Source organism: Quercus lobata, chromosome 2 (assembly GCF_001633185.2).
Source record: "Quercus lobata isolate SW786 chromosome 2, ValleyOak3.0 Primary Assembly, whole genome shotgun sequence".
Taxonomy (NCBI): domain Eukaryota; kingdom Viridiplantae; phylum Streptophyta; class Magnoliopsida; order Fagales; family Fagaceae; genus Quercus; species Quercus lobata.
This window is the reverse complement of record NC_044905.1, coordinates 89,019,289-89,037,023: the sequence shown is the minus strand read 5'-3', so window position 1 is coordinate 89,037,023 and position 17,735 is coordinate 89,019,289. Positions and strand designations below refer to the sequence as shown.

At 36.7% G+C, this 17,735-nt stretch overlaps 1 protein-coding gene across 2 annotated transcripts; it reads right to left on the bottom strand.

The window, feature by feature from the left end:
- Positions 1-676: 676 nt before the first annotated feature.
- Positions 677-6,664, bottom strand: LOC115977081 (glucan endo-1,3-beta-glucosidase 11). Of its 2 annotated transcripts, XM_031098732.1 has the most exons (4): positions 6,087-6,664; positions 4,072-5,108; positions 3,764-3,838; positions 677-1,049 (listed from the first exon to the last, which is right to left on the bottom strand). In XM_031098732.1, exons 1-4 carry the CDS (start codon positions 6,148-6,150, stop codon positions 966-968), a joined length of 1,260 nt encoding a protein of 419 aa, XP_030954592.1. In that variant the 5' UTR covers positions 6,151-6,664; the 3' UTR covers positions 677-965. The 2 variants fall into 2 exon arrangements, with proteins under 2 accessions (XP_030954592.1, XP_030954593.1); XM_031098733.1 differs by lacking the exon at positions 3,764-3,838 and having other exon boundaries at positions 6,087-6,660.
- Between the last annotated feature and the right edge of the window lie 11,071 nt (positions 6,665-17,735).

Genomic DNA, 17,735 nt, shown 5'->3' with positions numbered 1-17,735 from the left:
CAGTATCTAGGTGCCCCGCTCCTACTCCACAGAAGAAACTACCCTGCCCCTCCCTGTCACTGCATCACAGGCCCCTACCCCCAGACAAATAATGGAAATCAAGAGCAAACCAATTATAATCAGACCACTTTGGCAGCAGAAGATTAGCATTAATAAGTCCAAGAGATGAGCAGCAATAACCAGGCAAACTAGATTCAGTGTTCAAAAGTCAAATAGCCAAATGGAATAGAGACTGAAGAGCAATGATGTAATTATATAACCGTTGGCACAAGAGCATGCCCAGAAGAGAATTTCAAGTATAAAATTGTGCATAGATCCTTTACGGTTGATATATAACCAAAGATAAAGGCATTTGGAGAGGGACAGAATGACTGCCCTATCCCCATGTGAGGTTAAAGCTCTACAGACTGGCGGTCATCTGCGGGTATAACTCTGATTGAATAAAGAAGAACAAGAGACCTATGTTTTGACCAAACACTAAAATTAAGTTTGTTTTAATTTTTCACGTCTTATGAAGGCGTAATAACCCCCTTTTTAAGGAGTCACTCTTGCCCTTTTTATTCAATAACAGCAAAAGTGGAGACACATGGTGTTTGTACTGTAGATGCAACATTAAGCTTAGAAATCAAAGGATATGCCTATCACAATAAAGATGATGAAGAAGAAAAATTATAAGTGGTACAGAACACAACCAAATATAGATAAATGGGTCCACGAAAGACTTAAACCGATGAAAGCCAATGAGAGAATGCAAAATAGACAGATTAAAAGAAACGGTTTTATAAGGCAAAAACCAATATACATTTGCTGAGACGTATAAAAAATAATCACCAATTTCTAGCAAATATTGAAGACAAGGATCAATGATGTACTGTCTCTGGAGTGTGACATGAAATAGTACCAAATCATGAACTTTTGAATGCCTTTTGCTGGTCTGGCAAGCCTGGACATTTTTCATTCATTCATTATCTTAAGAACACAAGCAGTGCCACTGCTGAGATTACTGATACCAAGAAGTGGGGCCTGGACCAATCTTGAGCTCGAATATCCTGCACCAGTGGAAAGAAGGAACAAAAATCACCAAACAAGAAGGTAGCACTTGGATGGAATGACGAACCAAGTTGAAAGAGTAAATGCAAACACAGAAAGGTTATTTAAGTCCCTCAAGCATAGCTCAATCTATTTGAGAGAGTGCTTGCACTCCCCTTACTATCTAGGGCCATTAGTTCCTCAGTGGGTAGAGAAACTACAATAGTTACACCCAGGTAGGGTCCCCCCAGCTGCATCTTCCCCCTCCCCCACACCCCCCCCCCCCCCCAAAAAAAAAAAAAAAAAAAAAAACTCTTTCATTCAGCCAAAAAATGACAAAAAGATAGTTTCACACTCCCTTCAACATTCTTTTAATGGAGTAGTCATTCTACCACTTTCAAGATAAAGCAACATCTTTTATGGGTTATTTCTTCTTCTTCTTTTTTTGGTTGGGGGGGAGAGAAAGGGGGAGGATGAAGGATAAAACAGTAAAGCACATAGATTTTCTTAATTGAGAGTTCTGTCACATGGGTTAAAATCCACTTCTCAACCACAAGAATTTGTGTCAAGTTTGAATTGAGTGTTTGGTACTCAAGATAGCTTGAACCATTACTCCATGAATGTAAATTCTCTTCAAGAAACATGACGAATAAAAACAAATAAGAACTTCAATTACATTTCATCCAACCCTTTGAAAGGATCAATTGTTGTTCAGATTTTCAAGCCATTGAGTCCACTTGCTAGTGTCCACATGACTTATAATCAGACTCAATGAAGGAATATGACCATGTGTATGGGCAGTTTCTTAGCCCACATGTTGAGCAAACTAGATTTTCTAAATGGGGAAGAAAGTATGATGGCACAACCATAGCATGGTTAGAGAAAACAAAAATTTCCTCTTTGGAAGCCTAAGATTATGTTTATGGCATAGCCTAATAATAAGTCCCCATTTGTAGTTAATTAGGTTTTTAGTATTTTAATTTATGTTTTATTTGGTTTCTCTAGAGTTGAGGGTCAGTTGTGGGTCTTGAGTTTAGTTTTATTTTTATCAATAGGCAAGTCTTATCTAGTTTATGGGTCTTTTTATGTTTCCAATTCAATTAGGATTTGATTTAGTAGTCAAAGTAGTTATTATCTATTAAGAAAAGTTTAGATTTAGTCCCCGATAAGTGTGTTATCATACTCAAATAAGAGGAGTTCATTAATAAAAGTATTGAGCGTTTTGAGTAATAAGACACATTACCCTTTTAATTATCCAAAATCAAATATTTTTCCTTTCCTACTAATCATTCCTTGAACCCTAACTCTTCTTTCGAAAAGTTTTAATTCCTAAATCCACAATTCCTCCTAGACCTAATACAACCACATGGGGACAAATTCCCCAATTTTTCCAACCTCAAAGTCACTATTTGCTTGGACTTCTTAAATCCACCTCAGTGATGGTCCAGAGAAGCCCTTGTGGGCTCTTACAAGGATCTGAAGTAGAAAGATCTCTTTGAATATTTTTCTATCCACTTAGTAAAGGCACAAAAAATAGGTCAACTGCAAAACACACACTATACAAAAGATACAAGAAGAGATGCATAAGAGTAGGGTAGACTGAATATCTTTGAGTCTTCTAATATAAGGGAAACTTCTAGGGTGGGGTAAATACGTCTTTAACATGAGCAATCTCCTAATACAATGATTATTTGTTATGGTCTATCTCTTATGAGTCTTTATTAGCAGGATAATTTAATGATGCTTAGTGCTTACTCTGTTAGTTCACAAAAAAAAGTTTTCCTATTGAAAATATTTTCAGTGGAAAATGCTTTCCAGAAAAATGAATTTGTTTTCCAATATTTGGTTGCAACACGAACAATAATTATCTAGCAATTGGTTTCATTGAAAATTCCCAATGACAGTGGCAGTTGGAGCAAGTGGTGGCAGCAATGGTCAATGACTGGTGATAGCTAGCGGCTAGAAATGGTGTGACAGTGGTTGACGAACAGTGACTAATGGTTTAGGATAGGCAAGCAAGCAGTGATGGCCAGTCAGAGGGTGGGCCCCATTGGCAGCCGGGTGGTGGTTGTTGGAGAGATTAACACCTTGGGGAGATAACAATTGAGCAATTAATATAACATATAGGGACAACACTTAACCAAAAGCTTAAGCTTGTGATTATAAGCCCAACTATATTATATTAACTACTCACTCTTCTCATTAGCATTCAATGTGGGACTTCACTCCTTAATGAACCTCACTACTCAACCGTGAACATCACAACAAATCTCTCCCCTCACGTGTGAGTCTTCTAGCTACCAAGTCACTTTTGGCACTTCAATTAGTCTCCTTGTTGAATGGAAGCCTTTTTCTTAACAATCCAAGTGTCATATATCACCATCACCAATAGTGTGCCCTTAAGTCAAGTAATGTCCCTAAATGTTATATTAACTCTCCCAAACAGTGGTGTTAGCGGCCGTCAGTGATGTTGGAGGAGGGGGGGTCATACTAGTAGTAGAGGAGTTGAAGGGGTGAGAGTGATGCAAATAAAGTCAAGGCTTCTTTTGGAAAATATTTTTTACGGTTTTGAAAAGCATAAAACTTTTCCATCATTTAGAATTATTTTCCTTGACCTCCAAAAATGTTTTACATTGACCAACATTTTCAGTCACACCTAACACTATAAAATACAGAAAACGTTTTTTGAAAATAATTTAAAACCAAACAAATAGGGATGTAAATCCAAACTCACCATATATTCTTCCCATATATTTGCCCTTATTGATATGATAATCTCCGGTACACAAAAGATAAATAAATAAAAATGCTGCCCAGCAGAATAATAGCATTTCAGTGACAAAGAGATAGAAAGAAATATAGTGAGATTTAAATTGATCTTTTTCATAATAATTTTTATGTTTTTAAGAGAGATGTTTCCCATAGCATTCTCTCCCAAAAAACAAATCTGTTATTCTTAAAGAGAGACCTCAAAATGTAAACTAATCCCTTAGATGTTAGCAGGCAAATAGACGTTTTGTCAGGTGTTAAGGAACCTCATACCTTCAAAGACAAAAGCAATGTATCCGCTGATGAAGATTTAAGCCCATGAAACCCAATATTGTACGCAATGCTCCCATCGGGCTTAAACAGTCCAAAATTTCTCTCAGAAGTTGGACCAGGCTTCAAATCTTCATTGAATATTGCAAAAATATAAGCCTTCACCACCATTTTTGGTCGAAGAGGAGTTCCTTTCCTCTTTGCAAGCCTTTTCCGCAGGTTATAATTATATGTCATTGCATTATTTACTGTGGCTGCAGCTTCACTGTCATCTCCACGTGACGCCCATCCAGTCTCTGTAACAATGACTTCCATCTTTTTGAATCCAGCATCTTCCAAAGCTGCATATGCTGCATCAATCTGTGCATCAAGCATGTTATCATAATGCAGATCAGTTTTCGTATCATCAATCCCCTGGGTTGACTGGAAAAGAGCGTAATTAATATCAATATTCTCTGGATCACCCATATAGGCCAAGAACGGGTAAGCATTTAAACAGAAAGGAGAACCCATTTGTGAGAAGAACTCCAAGAGTGGCTTCATATATTGAACAATATTATCTTTGAATATACAAGAAGAGGGAGGATAGGAATTAGCAAAAACAGCCTGTGAATGTGCTGTGGTAATCTGAATATCAGTTAGATGAAGCGTCTGCGTGGCGTTGTAAATATTTTTCACTGCACCCAGAAGAGCTGCCCACATCTCAGTATCACCCCCCCCTAAAATTTCATTGCCCACAGCAATGCCACGAATGTTTGTCCCTGGAAGGAACGACTGCACGTTCTCTTTAACCCAATTCACTGCATGATCTGCATTGGCACTCATGTCTTTCACATAGTCATTTGGAAGTCCAACCACTAATTCAAGCCCAGTTCCACTGAAGGCCTTTAATACACTGTGATCAGCATCATAAATTCTTACATTTTTTATTTTTGCTGCTCTGAGAAGAGTAACAACTTGATCAGGCGAAGGGATGTTATCTGCAATTCGTCCATAATTTATTCCATAGGTTCCAGTGAATCCTTGCACTGTCAGAGAAACTGGAAAAAAACAGAAAAAACTCCATTACCACTTTGTCATGTGGTTAAAATAGATGAAAACTAACTTAGGTGCCATACCTTGCATCTAAAATCAGTCAAAACATGGACAAAAAAAAAAAAAGGATCAAAGAGACTCAGTGGTATTTATTTATACTGGCCAATCTGAGATGCTTAGCTTAGTGAACCATTTTAGTTTCCATATTCCTTATTTCTTTTTTCCAACCTCTTTTTCTTTATATGTTAAGGGGTGCAGATTTGTTCGACTTATGTTTTAACGAGTCTCATGAGCCCTTCTACGAATTCTATCTACTTACAGTATATGATCATTAATGAAATTGACAGAAAACTAAAAGTACAACAGAATCAGATTCAAAATTTTCTTCTTCAAAGTTTGATATAGATTAAGGAGACAGACTAGCATCCATGCATGAGAGAATACATCAATTTTGATTGAAAATTAGCATTAACACAACAAGGTCAAACAGTAGAATACTACAAATTTTAGAACACTGCTATTGATTACAATAAACGGTAGAGAAATCTCTGTCTTTGATAGGCGACGTGGCAATTTGTAATTGGATTTTTTTGTGTTCCTACAAACACAACTATACTAATTCCTCCAAATCCAAAAATAGTACTCTATCAAAACACAGAAAGACCAAGAGAACCACAAACCAAAAAACATAATTAATAGAATTTCAAATTATGGAATTATGGACCAATAGTTCACTAAACAATAACATAAAAAATTTTGAATGATCAATCTAAAAATAGCAGCCCCTTATAAAGAAAAACAATCCCAATTTTCAAGATGAATCGATCTCTCTCAGTAATTATCTCAATACTATGACCCATTGGCCAAAAGAAGCAAGAAGTTTCTATTACAACCAGTCACGAGAGATAGCAAGAAAAACACACTCAGTACAGCCCAATAACAATAAACTTCAAGAAGAAACTCAATAGAGTAACAGAAAGTACCAATTGAAGAGAAGAAGATCAAGAACATGGTAAGAAACCGGAAAAGGACCCAGAAGATTTTCATTGAGTTGGAGAGAAAATCAGCAACAAAAGATTAAATTTTTGACAAAGATCGGCAAGTGGGTTGGTGGGGTGGACCAAGAAAAGAGCAGAATCATCAACTACGAGGCCTTCAATGGTGTTCTTCTTCTTCCTTAGGCATGCCATAAGACAAAAAAAGATTCCCTCTTTGCTTTCTTTCAATAAATTTCACCTTTTTCCACTCCCATACCACTCTTATTCTCTCTTTATTAAAAAAAATCTCGTACACACACACACACACACACACACTCTCTCTCTCTCTCTCTATCTTTTCAGTACGCAAGTGATTGAAGAAGCATAACAGGAAGAAAGAGTGGGCGGTTTTGGCGGTCGTTTTCTCTTTGACTTTGTGGAACAGAGAGAGGGTTTTGTTTGGGCTTTTGAGTGATTATTTCTGTTCTGTGCCTCAGTTTGCTTTGTGTAAGTGTTTGTGTTACAGTGGCGCTGTTGAGTTTGTTCTCTAAAATAGTTGTTCCGTCTTTCAGTTTGGTGTGTAATTTTTTTTTTTTCTTTTTTTCTATTTGTTTTTTAAGTTTGGTTGGGCTACTAATTGAAGCGTGTAACTGGCCATCTCGAAAGTTTTACACTTTGACTATAAATACTTTGGAGGATACTACTCTCTACGCTCCCACGCGCACTACTTTTAAAGCTCCATGATTGATCCGCACGCGCTTTACATATTTGGTTTTTGCTTTGAAAAAGAGCCTTGTAGCTCAAATTCAAATTAGGATTGAAATCCTTCTCCCCAACTATAATATTAATTTTAAAAATAATTTATTAAGATAAAATTAAGTACTACAAATTTTAAGGTATATAACACCCCAAATTAGGAGTGTAATCAGTCGATTTCAGTCAATTTGAAGGGCAACTTTTCAGCCAAACTAAAATTTTCAATTTTGCCATGTTTGGCACTGAAATTGAACTGTAGGGATGGAACACCAAACCAAACTAACTAGATTTCAATCGATACAGTTTGTTCGGTTTTCAGTTTCTTCTAATTTCTTAGAAACCAAACAGATCAAAGAGAATAAAAAACTATTTTCCTTTACTTTTTCAAAATTTCTCAGCACCCAAATGCCAAAACACCAAGCAAACACAACAAAAATATTTTTCCGCAAACAAACAGCTCACAATTAAGTAAAAAAGAGAAGAAGGAAAAAAAAGATTCAAAGAACATACCCAAAATAAATAGAGAGTGGGTTATGACAGAGAGGGGGAGGCATAATAGAGACAAAGGCAGAAGAACAACCAAAGGCTGAAGTGAAGAGAGAAGAGAGTGTTGACGAAGAGAGAGAGAGGGAGGCGTGACAAGGAGAAAGAGAGAATAGAAAGTTGAGTAGGGTTTGTTTTTAAACAAACCCAAAATGACATAGTTTTGATATAAGAAGAGAAAAAATAAATAAATAAATAATGTGTTCTATAGGGATCCCACTTAGGATAAAAGGGTGAAACATGTGTGTCCTAACCAATAAACTACTAGTATAATTTTTGAAATATTTTTTACATATTAATATTTAATACATATAGGTTAGTTTCAGTTCGGTTTGGATTAATATTTTCTACACCCGAGACTGAACCAAAAATTTCAGTTTTTTCAAAAATTCAAATCAAAACCAAATAAAATCAAGAAAACATGAAAAAAATTGAATTTTGTTCAGGCGTTTTCAGTCGGTCCATTCAGTTTATCGGTTTTTTTTACACCCCTACACCAAATAGAGGTATTCATGGTGCAATTTTTGTCCATTTTTATCACTGTACAACAATTTAATTTTGCAGTCACATTTGCGGTTCAATACAGTTTGGTCGATTATGAGTTGGAACAGTTTTCAAAATTTTTGGCTAGATTGGTCTAACCCAAGGATGCATTTTCCTTTGTTTTGGGCCAAATTTTAAAATGTTGGGTTGATTTTTCTTTTATTTTGGGCTGATGAGTAGATCATCAAGTTTTTAAGTGTGAAAGGGATCATATTTTATAACAGTATTACTTTATATAATATATATATTTATATAGGTGTGATGCGGTTTTTTCACCACCAATTGCCATGTAGTTACTCCATTTTGTGAGCAGATTTGGTCAGTTTAGTTGTGGTTGTGCAGTTTGGTGAACACCACAACTCCCAAGCATTAGCCAAAAATTGGTACAAAATACAAAAAAAAGAGGATTATAATACAACATAAAAAGATCTTATAATTGTTTCCATCCTTTGCCAAAAAATTTGCACATTGGGGCCCTTTACGGTGAATGTGCTAGATCTAGGCTTCATCAAAAAGCTAAAATAGGGATCTACAGTCAAAAATCGAAGAATTATAAAGGTGAGAAGAATCTCTTAGGATGCTATTATGCCAATGGAAAACTTTGTACCTATCTCTATGAATAACTTGTGGATATTCATGCAATTTGGCCATTTCAAGCTCTCTTTTTTTTTTTTTTTTTTACCCATAATGATAAGAATAATTTGAATAGGAAAATGTTAAAAATATTACACAATTTACTACATCAATTTACAAAAAATGTTTTTTTGATTTTTTTTTTTTTTTTGAAATTATCTATCGTACACATTTGAATCTTGAATTGATGATCGCAATCATCATCTTATTCTTACGAACTAGGTGTCATTTGAACTTATTACCTTATTAGTGAATTCTTCTCCATTTACAAATTATATTCTAGATTTTTATCAAAAATTGAAAATTTGCCTTAGATTATGAAAGTTCACATTCTCAAACTAAAAGGCTTTAGGACAAGTTGAATTGGTTAGTAAAATTTTATCAAATTAAGTATGGGAAACTGGCCAAAAAGGAGAAGTAAACACTTATGGTATGTTTGGTTGGGGTGAAATGATAGAGGGGATAGAAAATAGGAGAGAAAAGGAGAATAGAGGGTATTTGGTTAGGGGAGGAGAAGATGGAGTGGGGGAGTTTTCTCCCCGGGCCCACCATTCAAGAAGAAAAAATTTCTACACACTTTGGGGAGAAAACTAGAGAGAAAAGTGAAGAGGGAGTAAGTTTGATGAGAAATTACCCATCTACCCTCCTCTTATTTAACGTTTCTTTTTTTTTTTTCTTTTTTTTTTCTTTTTCATTTTACTTCCTTTTTCCTTTTTTCTTTCTTCTTCTTTTTGTTTTTGGTTGACGTTGAACCTGACTTTATTTTCATGTATTGCTTTTTGATTGTTCCTCAAAAAAAAAAAAAAAAAAAAAAAAAAAATTGCCTTTTGCTTCTTCTTTTTTTGGCATTGTTTTCATGTTTTGCTTCCTTCTCCTTCTTCTTCTTCTTCTTCTTTTTTATATATTTTATATCCAAAGGAAACATTTCATTATTATTATTAGCTGTGTTAGTTTGCAGTAATTAAAAAAAATTAATTTTTATAAATTATTAAAAAATAGTTTTTTATGTACTAGAGGCATGAGAGTAAATTTTTACAAACTACATTTTCTATTCTCTCACTTTTCTACTCAGTCAAACAAAAAAGTTTTCCATCTCTCCACTTTTCCACTCCATCAACCAAACACACAGAAGGAAAACTAAATATTTTCTATCCACCCACTTTTTTACTCTCTCCCCAATTTTTATTTTCCCACTTTTCCATCCTTCCAACCAAACGGACCCATTACAAACCATATTATGAATATTTGTTAAATTATTCCCAAAAGAAATATTGATTTGTATGTAGAGAAAGAATAAGAGAACAATATAAAGGATTGAGCATAAGCTGGATTTGTAAATTTTCATATTTCAAAATGAATTTATACAAGACATGAAGTTTGAATCAATGATTTAATTATTTGTTTAAGTTGAGTTAGTAATATGGTATGATGGGTGATGATGTAAAAAATCAACAGTTGAGCTCTCGTCGTATTAGATGGACGATGCTGTGAATGGAGTCGTCTCTGTGGAGGGAGAACCTGCAAAATGAACTAGGTGAAAGAGTAACACGCCGGTGTGGCATTAGCTAAACCGCCTCTGATGCTTAAGTTAGTAAGGGAGAAAGATTTTTTTAGAGAAATAGACTAGAGAGTGATTTATGTAGAGTGTTTGTGTGTAGTTGATCATACCTTGGGTTTCTGGTGCTTTCTCTTTTATAGCTAAATGCCTAATTAATGGGCAATGAATTACTGTATTTATGCTCAATGGCTAGTGCGTTACAAAATCTTTGTCTAAAGGTCATAACTCATTCTGTGACCATAACTCCGTCCGTTATGTTTTGTCATCAATGATCATCATAAATGTGTAACATCTTCTCTGAGTAAATGATGATCTTCACGTAGTAACGACCATAAATTTCTGACTCATCAGCTGCCCCCTTGTTCGAATTGTCGTCTGTTAGACGAGATAAGAACAAATTTGTGTGACGCTTCGTATTTCGTGTATTGCGCATTTATGACGGTTTTGATGTTTAAGTAGTTGAATGCCACGTGTACAGCCAAGATGCGTTCATCGTACGGACATCTCTCGGTTTTCCCGTGCATGTTTTGGCCACTTGTTTTGCATTTTTCCCTCCTCTTTCCTTTCTTCTGTATTTTTTCCTTATTCAATTTCCGTTGTAGTGTTTGTTTCTTCTCTAAGCCTCCTTTCTCTGTCTTGCATTTCCTGGTAAGTTCTTCATAATATTTCTTCTTTTCTGATTCTTCCATGGTAGATTATTCTGCTATTAAAGTAAATTGTCCTTCGATAGCTTTCTTTTTCACTCATTTAGGTAGTTTACTTGGGTCCATAGAGGGGAGTGCATTGAGAGGATTAGTTTCTTTGTAGGAAGGGACTGCCCGTATACCTCTGTTCTTTCTTCGTTATTTCCTCTGGTTTCCCATTCTGCTAGGGTAGCTAGGTAGTTGAAAATGTCTGAGGTGAGATCTAGTGATCTAGAGATGTGGCTATCCTCATCTAAAGATTGCGTGGTTTCAGAGGCCACTTCTGTGTCCACCCCCTATAAAGCTTGGAACATCTCGTGTTCCTTTACGAGAAAGGTTGAGCAGCCAATTAGGGATAGGTTTCAGTTCCCTGATTCTGTGAAAATTAGGATCCCGAGTGACGAAGAGAGGGCTTGTCACTCTTACGTTGATGAGGTTTGTTTTTACGAGGCCAATTTTGTCAGTGGCCTTTGTTTCCCTGTTCATCCCTTAGTTAGGGAACTTTTTTCCTATTTGCATCTTGCTTCAGCGTAGTTAGTGCCTAACTCTTGGCGGATTCTCGTTTCTTGCATGGTGGTATGGATGTCCACCAATGATGGTAATGTCATCAGGAGGGACAAATTCCTCCATTTTTATCGCCTGAGGAAATCTAAGGACCCCGACTATTATGAGTTTAAGCTATGGAATAAGGCTTCTAGGCTAATCCTTAATTACCCCTCATCTCTCCGAAACTAGAAGCCAAATTTTTTTTTTATCTCTAGAAGTGGTTGGGAGTTCATCCCTGGTGAGGACTTGGATGAAGCCCCCAAGTTTTTTTGTAGTTGGGGAGTTCCTGTGTCTATTGTGTCTTTCTCATCTTTTCAATTGCTTTTCCCTTCTTTTATGAGTGACGATGATAGGTGACTTATTTGTATTCTTGTTTTGCAATTGCCCAGTGTCCTTATCTGAAGAAGAGGTACCAGCGTCGCGCTAAGAAAGTAAAGGAGTATCTTGAGTCTGTCAAGGATTTTGATGAACTCGTTTCTCCTCAGTCTTTGTTTTTACACTTTTTGGGTCCGGAACCGTCTACTAAGGTTCGGAAGAATTTGGAAGTTGTGAGAAAGAATACATATTTCTGCCTTCTTCTTTCTTTTCTTCTTCTTTTTTTTTATTTTTATTTTTTTATTACTTTTGCCTCATCCTTTTAGGAATGACGACTAGGTTTAGCAAGCAAAAATTAGCTTAGGCCCAAGAAAAGAAGGCCAAGGGTGGCATCGTCAGTGGTCTTTTGTCCAAGAAAAAGGCTAGTGACATTGTTAAAAAAGATCCTATGATAACGCCTTCTCCTATCCACTCACCTACCATGCGCCCTGCTTCTCCCACTTCGTCATTGGAGATGATTGTCTCTGGTGGAGAGGAGATTAGGAAGAAGAAAAAGGCTAGTGGTAAATCTTTCCTTCCTACCTTTTGGGATGACACTAACGCAGCAGCTTTGAAGGCCCATGAGGCACTTTTTGTGGATGATCTGGGTCCTCTGATGGCGAAGTCACCTAGCGAGGTAATGTCATCCCATATCCACAGGCTTATGCAAGTAAGCTATTTTTAGCTTCTTCTTTTTCTTTTTTCTTTTTTCTTTTGCTAAGGGAGAATTTCTTTGTAGGCTTTGGGGGAGTCTCTATTCGTCTTTGGTAAGCTCAAGGAATTAGAAAAAAAGGTGGCCACGTCCGAGCCCTTGGTCAAGTCTTTATCTGCTAAGAATGAGACGCTAAAGAACAAGGTTGCTATCTTACTGTCAAGGTTGAAAATGATAAGAAGTGTGTGGCAACTTTGGAGAAAAGCCTACAAGTGGAGAAGGACTTCTACAAGTTGAAGGACGAGCAGATCGGTGACTTAGAGCTGAAACTGCAGAATGTTAGGGCCACGGTGATATAAGACTTCAAAGACTCTGACGAGTATTTTGACGACTTGTGCAAGTACTACATGGAGGGCTTCAATCTCCTCGTGAAGTGGATGGCGAAGCATCATCCTAGCTTGGTTGTGGATGACGTTGAGAAGGAAATTATGTCTGATCGTCCCTTTGAGGCTATAGCGGAGAATGTGTCGGAGGGAGCCACAGACGCTGCTAAAGTGATGAAGGAGGCCCCTGCAAACCCTGTCCCTAATGAGCAGTAATCTTTTATTTTTTTCCCTTTCAGTTCTTTATTTCTTTGCAAGGCAAGAACAATTTTTCTCTTTGGGCCCATTGTTTTGGGAAACTGAACAATTCCTTTGACGATGATAGATAGGTTCATGGATTTCTTGCTTTTAGCGGTAGTAAACAACTTTTTTAAGCTTAGACAACATTTTATGATGATGTTAGTTGTGTTGAGACAACTTTTATGTTCAGCTTGCATTTGAACAGCTTTCTCGTACTTAGCTTGCATACAAACAACTTTTTACCTTCAGCCGTGTTGGAATAATTTTTCATCGAGTCATACTTGGCTAACAATCCCTATCTGTATTTGAACATCTTAGCATTGATTCATGTTTGTATGACTAGTCTAGTTGTGTTTGAACAAATTAGTATTTTTTTAGCTGTGTTTGAATAGCTTTTTGCTAAGTCATGTTTGAATGACGATCTTAGTTGTGTTTGAACAAATTAGTATTTTTTAGCTGTGTTTGAATAGCTTTTTGATGAGTTATGTTTGAATGACGATCTTAGTTGTGTTTGAACAACTTAGTATTTTTAGTTGTGTTTGAATAGCTTTTTGTTGAGTCATGTTTGAATGACGATCTTAGTTGTGTTTGAACTAGTATTTCTAGCTGTGTTTGAACAGTTTTTTACTGATTCATGTTTGAATGACGATCTTAATTGTGTTTAAACAACTTAGTATTTTTAGTTGTGTTTGAACAGTTTTTTGCTGAGTCATGTTTGAATGACGAGTCTAGTTGTGTTTGAACAACTTAATATTTTTTAGTTGTGTTTGAATAGCTTTTATTGAGTCATGTTTGAATAATGATTTTAGTTGTGTTTGAACAACTTAGAATGTTTTTTAGCTGTGTTTGAACAGCTTTTTATTAAGTCATGTTTAAATGACGATCTTTGTTGTGTTTGAACAACTTAGTATTTTTAGCTGTGTTTGACCAGCTTTTTATCAAGTTATGCTTGAATGACGATTTTAGTTGTGTTTGAACAATTTAGAATGTTTTTTAGCTATGTTTGAACAGCTTTTTATTGGGTCATGTTTGAATGACGATGTTGCATTGTACTTGTGGCTTAAAGCCATGGTATTGGAGCGTCTTTAGATTAACCATTTTTTATGTTTTGTCTATTCGTGAATGACGATCATATTGGTTGTGTTTAAACAACTCTGATTTAGTCGACTTTGGTGGCTGTGTGTGAATAGCTTTTGATTTAGAATTTTAATGACGAAGGTCCTTCAGACGTCTCCCAAGGATGACTCATGAGTTTTGCACATATTTTCATTAACAAATAACTCATGAAAAATCATTGATAAATACATATGGATAATGCTTTCATGTATTGTTGATCTATGAATGACGAAAGTAATAACTGTCGTACATACTAATATGAAGATTAGGCAACTTGAAATGTAAAGCATTCCTTGTTAGGACATATGTGAATCATGTTAGGAACATATGTCATCTAGAATTGGCTAATCTTTTGAAAAAACGTATTTTACTTGTAATTGGGTAGATCTAGAATGTCTTTAATACTTCAAGGAACAAGAGTTCAAGTTCAAGTGTTAAAGCCATGCAAATCTGTCCAAGAATCAAGTGAAGAAGTGCTGCATTTTAAAGCTCGACAGCTAGCTCGATAAATAGCATCTATCGAGGTTTAAAAGGGATCTTCAGCCTAATGCTTAACAGCTACTCGATAGATAACCTATCTATCGAGATTTACGAAAATCAGTTTTTCAGATTTGATTTCACACATATCCGTGTATACATGTTTAGGCTTTCTTTTCTCACAATCCTAAACATATATAAGGATTATTTTAAAGGTCATCACAGATGATGCAAGCGAGTGCAACTTGATGTAAAGGTTTTGTTCAAGCACATTGTGTCCAGAGACAATTTGCCCTAGTTCATCTTTCTCCTGAAGAAACTACTGCGTTTGTACACCGTAGGGTTTTGTAATCAAGGAGTTTCGTGATCTTCATCGTGTTAATGAACTGGAGAACTTTGTAGCCAACATCCTTCTCAAGTTGGTGATTAGTCACGTACTTGGATCCATACATCAATTGGTTAGTCACATACTGGGAGTCGTGCATTAAAAAGGAGAAATTGTCACTACAAATAAGTCCAATTAGGTATTGGGTAAAGGTTCAACTGTAGGTTGGTATAAGGTATTAGGATTTCTTTACTTGTAACCGCTTATTGTGATAATATTGGATTCTCGGGAATGGTTACCTTAAAATCATCCAGTGGGAGTTTTTGCCTTGGAGGTTTTCCCTATTTGTAAACAAATCACTGTGTCAACTTTATTTTTCGTTGCATATTAACTTAGTTGGTGATTTGTTTGTGTTACCATGCGTATTGCATATTAATCAAATTAATCAATTAACTTGGCTAATTAATTGGTTAATTCATCATAAGGGGTCAATACATTCTTGGCCTATCATTCCTTACTGGTAGTATTTCTTCAAGTGTTCTATGTTCCATGGTCGAGGAAATTCTTGGTCGTCTAGAGACTTTAGGTAATAGGAGTCTTCTCTAGAATGACAAATTACTTCGTAGGGGCTTTCCCAAGCTGTCTCAGTTTTCCTTGGGATGGGTCCTTTGTTGCCTGTGATACCTTTCTAAGGACGAGGTCTCCTGTGTTGAACCTTCTTACCTTGACCTTTTTGTTATAGTATCTGGCTATTGCTTCCTTGTGTTTGGCCATTCACTTCATTGCTTTTTCTCTGACTTCATCAATTAGGTCCAAGCTACTATTAAACTCCTGCTGATTCTTCTGGTCTTCATAAGTTTTGACTCAGAAGCTTGTCAGTCCCACTTCCACTGGTATGACGGCCTCAATGCCAAATGTCAGCCTGAATGGTGTTTCTCCTGTTGGAACTCTTGTGGTTGTCCTATATACCCAAAGGACATTTTGTAGTTCTTCAGACCACACCCCCTTTGCCCCCTCAAGCATAGTTTTGATAATTTTGAGCAAGTTTATGTTCGTCACTTCTGTCTGGCCATTGGCCTGAGGGTGTCTTGGAGAAGAGTAGTGGTTTTTTACTCCTAGGTCTTGGCAAATTTTTTGAAACTTAGGGTTGTCAAATTGTTTTCCATTGTCTGATATTATGACGCGTGGGACTCCAAACCTGTAGATGATGTTTTTCCACACAAAGCTTGTGACTTTAGCCTTTGTTATCATCGTCACTGGCTCTGCTTCTATCCATTTTGTGAAGTAATCGATTGCAACGATCAAGAATCTGAGTTGTTTCTTCCCTAGAGGGAATGGACCCATAATATCAATTCCCCATTGGGTGAAAGGCCATGGTTAGGATATGGGTGTCATTGTCTCCCCTGGTCTCATTTGGACATTTGTGAAGCGTTGGCACTTGTCACACTCTCTGGCGATGTTGTATGCATCTTTTTGTAGGGTTGGCCGATAATATACTATTCTGAGTGCCTTTCCTACTAAGGATCTTGCCCAATGTGGTTTCCGCAGACTCCTTTGTGTATCTCGTGAAGCACATAGTTTGCTTCTTCTGAGTTGACGCATCTTAGATATGGGAGTGAGTATCCTCGTATGTACAGCACATCGTCAATAATGACAAAGCGAGTTGCTCTAATCTGTATCTTCCTTGCTTTTGCCTTATCTTCAGGGAGCCATCCTTCTTTGAAATAACGAATGATTCGAGTCATCCACTTGTCTTGCTCTTTTATTTTCAGAACTTGCTCACCTTCTATGATTGGCTGCCCCCTTATCTCTATACATAGTTTAGAGGTTGCAATGTAGTCATTTGACGAGGCCAATCTTGCTAGGAAATTGGCTTTTGCATTTTTGGATCTTGGGATTTGCATGAAGTCTAGGCTGTCGAAGTGCTATGAGAGTCATTGGATGATCTTCAAGTACTTCTGCATCCTTTCTTCTTTGGCTTCATAATCTCCATTCACTTGTCCTATTATTAGCTGAGAATCAGCTTGGACAATGAGACTCTTTGCTCCTAGAGCTTTTGCTAGGCTTAGCCCTGTCAAAAATGCCTCGTACTCTACCTCATTATTTGTTGCTGGGAAATGCAATCTAATTGCATATTTCAATGTTTCTCCTTCTGGAGATATAAGAACTACTCTTACTCCTCCCACTTTCTTCGTGGTTGACCCATTTGTTTGGATCATCCATATTTCTATAGGGGGTTCTTCTTTACAAGGGTAAGTGAATTTTGCAATGAAGTCTACCAGTACTTAGGCTTTAATTACTACTTAAGGCCGATATTCGATATCAAACTGGCCTAATTCAGTTGCCCATTGAATGAGTCGTCCTGTTGCATCTATCTTGTTCATCGTCTTTCTTATGTGTTGGTCTATCATGAAGACGATGGGGTGTGCTTAGAAATAAGGACGAAGCTTTCTAGAGGCGACCAATAATGCGAAAGCTATCTTCTCCATCCTTGGGTAACTTGCTTCTGCTCCTTGGAATGCCTGACTAGTATAATAAACTAGCTTCTGAATATTCCCTTCTTCTCTGATCAGTGCCGAACTTACTACAATGTTGGATACTACTAAGTAGAGGAACAACTTCTCTCCCATCACCGAGGGGCTTAATAGTGGTGGCTTCATCAAATACTCCTTTAACTTGGCAAGGGCTTCTTCGCACTCATCATTCCACTGAAAGGCTTTTTGCAATACCTTGAAGAATGGCATGCATTTGTCTGCTGCCCTAGAGACGAATTTGTTTAGGGTTGCAACTTTTCTTGTCAACCTCTACACCTTTTTCACTGTTTTTGGTGATTTGACTTCGATTAT